The following is an 8,103-nucleotide window of genomic DNA, read 5'->3' as shown; positions in this document are numbered from 1 at the left end:
AAAATAAAATTTTACTTGACAAATTAGTGAACACTGTGTGAAATTAATTGTATTTATAATTTTCTAAAAGAGAACAGAGATGTCAAACAGAAAAACATTATTGATACATGTTACCAGATTGAAATAAAAAACCTGCATCAACTTTCTGTCTCAATGTTAATTCATATGTTAGTATATTGTTTTAAGGGGCTTGAGGTCTTTATTTCCTTAGAGGATGTAAATTAAACAGACACATTTTACAGTTAGCACAATTTATTCTAAGCAAGAACACAAGCTGAAGGCACATTATGCTTTAACATTAGAACTGTCCTCAGATTTACATTTCTTGTATATGCACTCTGATGTCTCTCACACAAACAAAATAAAATCCTATCTTTATTTCTGATGCCGTTTTCAGCCCCAACGTGGGTCAGCCATGTCACCCATCTACAAAAGCACACACAAATATCACATCTGATTTGGCTACCACATTGTGAACATAACCTTAAGGGATCCTTTTAAGAAGCTGTAACTTTCAACTACATGAATAACCACAGGCACAGTTGTTTTATAACATGAAGACTGTTATACTCCTATATTCCCACGTGATGATGTGAAGGTAAACAGCACTCAATATTAGCCGTATATACCCTGACCTGGGTACTTTTATACTCTAAAACTGTATATCTCTAAAAAAGTCATTCTAGTTCTCTGGTCTGGTATATATAATATGAAATGTTAACAACTGACAAAATGTTAAAAGAGGACATTCACTTTTTAAAATGTCACCCGCTATACACTGCAAGTTCTATAGTTTTTAGATTTTTGACAACATCTTGAGGTAGGAAAGCAGAAAAACTGTGGAACATAGAAGAATGTGAATCATGTTTAAGGCATGTAGTGATCAAAGATCAGCATTTAAGAGACTCCCACATGTGTTGAGCTTTAACATCATTAACTGCACTTAGCTAAAGCTAATACGTAAACATCATATTTGAGTAACCTGGCTCTTTGGTGACGGTACAGAACCTTACGATGAAAGCACACTGTTTAGTTTCTGTACTGTTTGAGTGGATATGCACAGCATGCTGTGTGGTATTCATTACAGATGGATTTAAATTCAGTCCGAATCAGAGCAACAGATCTGACAAAATGATTTTTCAGTGTTATCATGAAGTTGTGTTACAGCAGGGAGAAATTAAATGCAATTTATGGCAATGACTTAATGTAAACAAGCATAATTAACAAAAAAGTATATTAATATACTGTAGGCACTTAAAATAATAATTAAACCCGGATTACTACCAAATGTCAAAGTGCATGTATTAAATGTACCTCTACTGGGTATAAAACACATGTTGATCTGAGGATGAAAAGGTTTGGTTATTTTTCTGTTTCCTAATTTTACTGTGTTTTTACCCCCCTGAGAACTCAGTATATGACCACATGTAAGGAAACTAAAATAAGAACATTAACAATGAAAAACATGAGAAATATTTGCTGGTAAATTGCACTTTGGAAAAATAACATTATTAAAACTAGGAAGAATATTTCTATGACACTAACAAAATGCTTTGTAAAAAAACATTAGAGTGAAGTCCGTCTCCCCAAAGATTTAGCTCTCCATAAAAGCTTATTCTATTCAAAAAAACAAATGATTAAAATTGGTCCTTGGGGTAAAAAATCCTATTAATCTAATGTTCAAGTAATTGATGTCTTCTCACATTAGTTGGGGTAATTTTTCTCTAAACAAATTAAATACATTCCAGTGACTTGTAGGTCTGCTGTAGGCAGATATTTTGGACCCTGTGTAAATGTTCCCAGTCGTCGCACCAGCGTGATGTCATGAGGGTCAGACTCCGCCCATCACTAGGTTTAATCAACATCATTAATCTGTCTTCCAAACCTTGTTGAGAAATGTAACCACCTCTTCATAGATTATGAACACTATAGCCACGTCCATACACACTCGGCCTAATCTGGGCACTGTGCCTTTGTAGAATCTAGAGAGAAAAAAAAGAAGACATTAAAAATGTAAAATACATTTTATAAATATTTTGAGCAGGTGCTTTGTGTTCGTTTGACTCACGCGGCTGGTCCCTCGTGTTTCATGATCTTGATGGCACAGTCAACAGTGCTTTTATACTTGTGAGCTTCTAATCCCTGTAAATATCATTATATCACTATTACATGGCATCTAATGATATTATCAAGAATTCTGTATTTTATTACACACCTGCATTCTAGTTTTGATCACATCCAGCGGCGTATTTCCAAACACACTCGCTGCACCCGCAATGGCTCCGAACGCTCCCGTTACGAGAGGGTTAATCGTCTTATTTGGATTATCACCTAGTGAACACAATGAAATTGATCAGTCACAGTTTAGCTCTAATAATTGAATGCTAGCTCAACTAGCTCAATGCTTTAAATGACAATGACTGTGGACCAGTTTCACACCTTTGTACCAGTTTCTCAAAGCGGTCATTACATAGAATCTAATGGCCTGGTTGGAGCCTTGCTTCAGTACAGTAGCTGTCAAACCTTGATATGTTCCCTTGAGTCCTAAAAACAATCAAAATAAGACAACCATTTAATACGAGTGACATTTAGAAAAGATAATTTGGTTTACTCCTAATTTACAGAATACATCAAGATCTTAAGAACGCAAATGGATGCCCTTACGAAACAAAAATATATGGGAATATAGTGTAAAATATCATATATATTAGAAGCAAGTGCTTATATTATTCCATACATGAAAAGTGGCAATTTCTTATGTATTAATCAATATATTGTAATAATTTTCATGTATTACCAATATATTATTCTATATATTTTGAAAATATATATTAAATTATTGCCAATTAATATAAAGGAAAATATATTTTCTTTTCATTGAGAAGTTTCCATTCAACCACAATAATGGGTTTGTGTAGTAAAATGACATGACAATAAAAATGTTGAATTTTGAATCTTGTTGTGCATGTGTTTCTCTAGCAGGTGGTGCTGCAGTATAACGTTCACCTTGTGTTCTGACTATTTCTCTCACGCCGTGGAAAAAGCCTCTGTACTTTGGGTTTGCTGAAGTCTGATCGTGGATAAATTTCACCTGAAATTGGAAGAAAAACAGACTTTGAGTTTTATCGACACTCATAAACCAATATGTTCATGTCAATGTTGATTCAACCAGAAATGTTATATACTGTATATTAGTTACATTTAAAGTGATATTTTTCATGCTTTTAATGCACATTTATCAATGTACGGACAGCAACGAAAGCTGTACTAATGCTTAGTGTTCGCACATCACCATCAGGTGGTAAATATCCTCTTCCACACCTTTACAGTCTCCATAGGACACACAACGACTATAGCCTCAGCAACACCTGCCCCCAGACCGCAGATCAACCCCCGTGTGCTGTCCAACTTCCCAGATTCATCCCTCATCTTGTTACTGAGGAACTCGAACATTCCAAACCTGCAGGACAGAATTATGTTGGTTTATAGATAACAAACATGTTCACGACATCTTCTTATTGCTTTGTAGACCTGTACTTAGTGAGGGGTATATTTATGAGAACGGCATGCTCGTGGGATTTATGACCCGATCTGATTCATTGGCTGCCTGCTATGCCTTTTTCAGTCATTCTTAAGCACAACTGTAATATTCTTTCCTCTGAATATGCCTTTTCCATAAACATCAAGTGAACTCCGGTTTGTCGTTTTACATGTGAAAGTGTCTTTCTACCTGTGTGCATCAGACTATGATGTTTTGTCCCAGGGGGTCAGAAAACGCTTACCTCACCGCAGCTTTGGGAATGGATCCATAAAGCAGAGAACTCAGACCCCTGTACAGCCCTTTCACCCCATGACCCCGTACCGTCTGCTGCACACAGTCGACTGTACGAGAACCACAGAGAAGAGTCACATGACAGCATTACAAAATTTAAACTATGAAAGAGGATTAGAATCTGAGTCCGTGAGACATTCATAACATGAATCATTAGGAACGGTGGCGAGGTATGAATTATTCAAACGTTCATTTAGTTAATGTTCTTGCTCTGATCTCATGCAGTCGAGTAAATCATTCATCAGTTCAGAAGGGAACGTGCCCGGCGTGAACCCTCAGAACGTCTAAACGTGATGCTGTGGATCACAGGTGTACTATTGACCAACAAACAAATAACGTGGATGAACAATCAGTGCAGATAAGCGCGTTGTGAAAAAGGGGCCACCATCTAAAGTCCGAAGGCTGACGTGTTCTGACTCAATGAAGCGCATCGGATTCTGAACCTTGAACTTTAAACCCGAGCGAACATCAGATACGCTGATCAATCGAGTGTCTTAACCCGCAGTGATTAAATAAAAGTTGAAGTAAAGCTTCTGGAACGATACAGATTCAATGATCATGACAAACATTGTTGAGTGTCTTATATAAGATAATAAGAGGCAGTGATGAGTGTCAACGTGTGAGCAAACACTCACCGATTCCTTTGTATCGAGGTGGATTGGCCTTTTCATCTAACTGTAGCTGAGTTTTCACATATTCTGTTGGGAATGTGATGCAGATTTCAATGCCTCCAGCAATGCCACCTGCAAAAACACAGATGACTTGTTCAAATCAAAGGAAACGCTGCACGGAAAGATGTTTTTTGTCTTTTAAATAAAAAACAATGGCATGATAATTCTTTCATGTCGTATTTTATTCAGTTATAAACTAGATGTAATTGACTTTGACGGTGACATTTTCCATAACAAGCATCCCTAAAGATTACATTTCGGTCATATATATACACAATAGAATTATGTAGAATTTCTACAATTATAATCATCTCTCTGAATAGTGTAATTCTTTGTAAATGACAATTATCTGTCGCCTCCTTAAATGTCTGGCTTTAGCACATCTGCAGAAGAACAGCCAGCAGTAATGGGTGGGAGTGTCCGACTGCTATTGGTTGGACGAGTTCTTTCCACTGGATCCGCCCCGCTCTCTCTCTCTCTCTCTCTCTCTCTCTCTCTCTCTCTTACAGACGGGTGTGACTCAACCAAACGCTCCTGCTCTTTAATTACAGCTCAACTTTGGCAACATGTATACGGTTCTCTTTTACTGCGCCATGCATGTAAACTAGCGCAAAGCTACAGGTGAACATTCAAATGCGACTCAAAAAATACACAAATGTTCAAAAGTAAAAAAAAACTTTCTATAGCTTTCTATAATGGAAAGTCAGTGAATGAGTCACCACTCACTGCTATTGTATGCTTTGCAACATGCTTTTTTGACTGTTAATACCTCACAATCTGCCCTTTGTGTTCCTCAAAAGAATGTGTGTTGAGGGTGAAAAAACGACTCTGTTTTTTGAGTCCTCGGTAAAGTTTCGACTAAGATAAGAACACAGATAAAACCATAAATGCAATAGCATTCAATGGAATTAAATGTTTCATTTTGATGTCCTGTAAGGATCTATATTATGCACATAACACAGAACCTGTTTGACTGGCTGGTTTGACCAAACCACCTAAACTGCTTTGAGCAGAAAGTGGAGCGGTGCATTTGCTGACAACATCATTCACCATTACGACATCATGAAACCCACGGGCACATTCTTCCTAAAGAGCGGCCCGGGCCACCGGTTCCCCTTCATATCACATGAAACTACCTGATGTATCAGTATTATTAGGCAAATGTCAGGTCGAGTGCTCTCGCTACACAGCAAACACGAATGACACATCTAATCCTGTTTTACATCCTAAAGTTAAACAAACAGGGCCTATATGATGCAATCAATGACCTTGTGTATCTGTGTGTGACTTTGGTATGTTCTTTTTTCAGTTGAGCTACTAGTTCATTCACTGAGGCTGAGTGTGACTACACACGTTTATTTTGCCATAAAGTCACTTTCTCGATCATAGATAATGAATTACGCCTAACTGTAAAGTTTTCCCCTGAAGGCTGAACACAATCACCTCCTAAATGTGATCTAGAATGAATGACGTCTATCATAAGCTACAGCCACAGACCCACAATGCTCTGCACATAAACGTCATTCTTTGTTATTGTGTTAATCAATATATGCCAAACTTCAGATGCTATAGATCATCTATAGATCCATGCATTCATACTGTACAGTATTTCATCCATACATCACCAAGCAATTACTGAGACCAGCACGAGAATCATGCAGCACATAATTAGATATGAATGAAACCATTATGAGTTTCCCATTAAACTCTCAGGGCTGTGACTCAAACCCGTGCCCTGGCAAGACATTAATCCCACAAATGCAAGACAGATGCCGTAAAATAAATATTTTAGTATCGCTGGACAAAAAAAATCCTGAAGGAATGTAATAAGACTGCATTTCAAAATTGAGAAGCAGTTCAACTGCAACCAGAGGTCAAATATGAACCTTTGAGAAATTTTACTTGAAGAACTCCTTTAGGATGCTTCAGGATTATGTTTTGTAAATCTTTTTGGCCGACTGATTAACATATATTTTTTCCCCCGAGTTTTAGCCCACTAAAAATACCATGGTTAAACTATAGTTATTGTGGTGAGCCATAGTAAAGCTGTGGTAACGGTGGTTTTACCTTTCTGAAAATTAGTAATGGTTTCATTATAGTAAAGTAACCATGCTTTTTTGGCAGATTGATTACCATTTGTATAACCACAGTTACTGTAACAAAACCATAGTTCATATGAGTTTACCACGGCTTTACTAAAGCAACCACGTTGTTTACATGTTTATAAGGGAATACAAATAAGATACTATTGTTACGTAAGGGATAATCCACAGCTAGCCGTGCGTTAAAGGGTTTTAATGCACGACGTGGAGGCCAAGAACCACCCGACGCGAAGCGGAAGTGCATTAAAATTCTTTAACGCACGGCTAGCTGTGGATTATCCTGCTTATACCATGGTCATTTGCAAAGTTAAAACTTTTATTGATGTTTACAGTGAAATTTTAGATCAAACAGGTGAAAATTACAGTGATTTTGTCAGTTAAATTTCAAATGTAATCAAACCTACTGGAGCTACCTGTGCGTTAAAGGGTTTTAATGCACACCTTCCAGCCAATCAGAATCGAGTATTCTAAAAGACCATGGTATAATATAGTTTAACCATGTTAAATTCCCAATGAAAAAGAAAAATAAGATTTCAGTGAAATTTCAATTGCATTCCTTCTGAATATAAATAAATAAAAAAAACATTTAAGAGAAATTGATTAATAACATGTTCAAGATGCAAACTCATGTTTGACACATTAAACTACAATATCAGGCAGGTCATGACCTTACAATCAAAAGTGATACTTTGTATAAAAAGTTGTTTACTTTGTATCAAAGTCCTTTTTTACTTTATCATTCAGTTGTGAGGTAACAGGGTGCATAAAACACACCAGTATTAACACAGAGACACACACACACACACACACACACACACACACACACTGAATACTCGCCTGTGCTGTGATGCTGATTTGCTGTCCTGTGGGGATCAATGGGGTAAATAACTGTAAACACTCAGTGTGCATGACCGTGCAAAAACTGTACGGCACAGCTCTCACTGCCTGCGATCTGGAGTCAGTCACTGTTACCACACGAAACTTTTACTCATACATGAATTTTAAGCACAAAAAGACACTTACCGGCTAAAATAGCTTTTCCAGGGTGGGTGAGTTTGGCGCTCCCCGCGGGGGCAGCGGCAGATAAACAGCGGGGTCTGTGGAAAGGACTCACAAAATTCGGGTTCACTGACATTTTCCTGGTTTTAATAAAATCCACAGAGAGACAGACACGAGTCCTCCAAAGCAGAAACACTGCAAACGGGGCTCATAAGTGACGTGACGGGCTTTCTGAGGGGCTTTGTGATCTTTTGACAGCCCAAAGTTTTCCTGCTCTCTGTCAGAGGGGCAGAAGGGCTGAGGGTAATTTTTTAAGGAGGGGCGAGTCTCTCATGTAGCGCCATATTTCTGACAAACACAACAGGGCTCTTAAGGTGGAACGAGATCACGGGCTCTTACGAGTTTCGAACTGCAAGTTTAAAATACATGATTGATTATTATTTACATGTAATCATTTTGCTATTATTTTATTGATTTAATTAAACATTTATAACTATTA

General features: G+C 37.5%; 1 protein-coding gene across 1 annotated transcript; it reads right to left on the bottom strand.

Moving 5' to 3' along the window:
- Positions 1-234: 234 nt before the first annotated feature.
- slc25a1b (slc25a1 solute carrier family 25 member 1b) lies at positions 235-7,897 on the bottom strand. The gene is made up of 9 exons (XM_057321964.1): positions 7,629-7,897; positions 4,468-4,575; positions 3,783-3,882; positions 3,322-3,460; positions 3,007-3,091; positions 2,440-2,544; positions 2,216-2,331; positions 2,069-2,142; positions 235-1,982 (listed from the first exon to the last, which is right to left on the bottom strand). The coding sequence occupies exons 1-9, from the start codon at positions 7,738-7,740 to the stop codon at positions 1,868-1,870; spliced, it is 954 nt and encodes a 317-aa protein (XP_057177947.1). The 5' UTR covers positions 7,741-7,897; the 3' UTR covers positions 235-1,867.
- Between the last annotated feature and the right edge of the window lie 206 nt (positions 7,898-8,103).

Source organism: Triplophysa rosa, linkage group LG22 (assembly GCF_024868665.1).
Source record: "Triplophysa rosa linkage group LG22, Trosa_1v2, whole genome shotgun sequence".
NCBI lineage: Eukaryota > Metazoa > Chordata > Actinopteri > Cypriniformes > Nemacheilidae > Triplophysa > Triplophysa rosa.
This window is presented reverse-complemented; position numbering and strand designations above follow the sequence as displayed.

Coding starts and splice junctions, on each gene's coding strand:
- slc25a1b (XM_057321964.1), bottom strand. CDS start 7,740: ATGTCAGTGAACCCGAATTTTGTGAGTCCTTTCCACAGACCCCGCTGT. Junction 2,143..2,215: donor TGATCAAAACTAGAATGCAG/GTGTGTAATAAA, acceptor TGATATTTACAG/GGATTAGAAGCTCACAAGTA. Junction 1,983..2,068: donor AAACACGAGGGACCAGCCGC/GTGAGTCAAACG, acceptor TTTTCTCTCTAG/ATTCTACAAAGGCACAGTGC.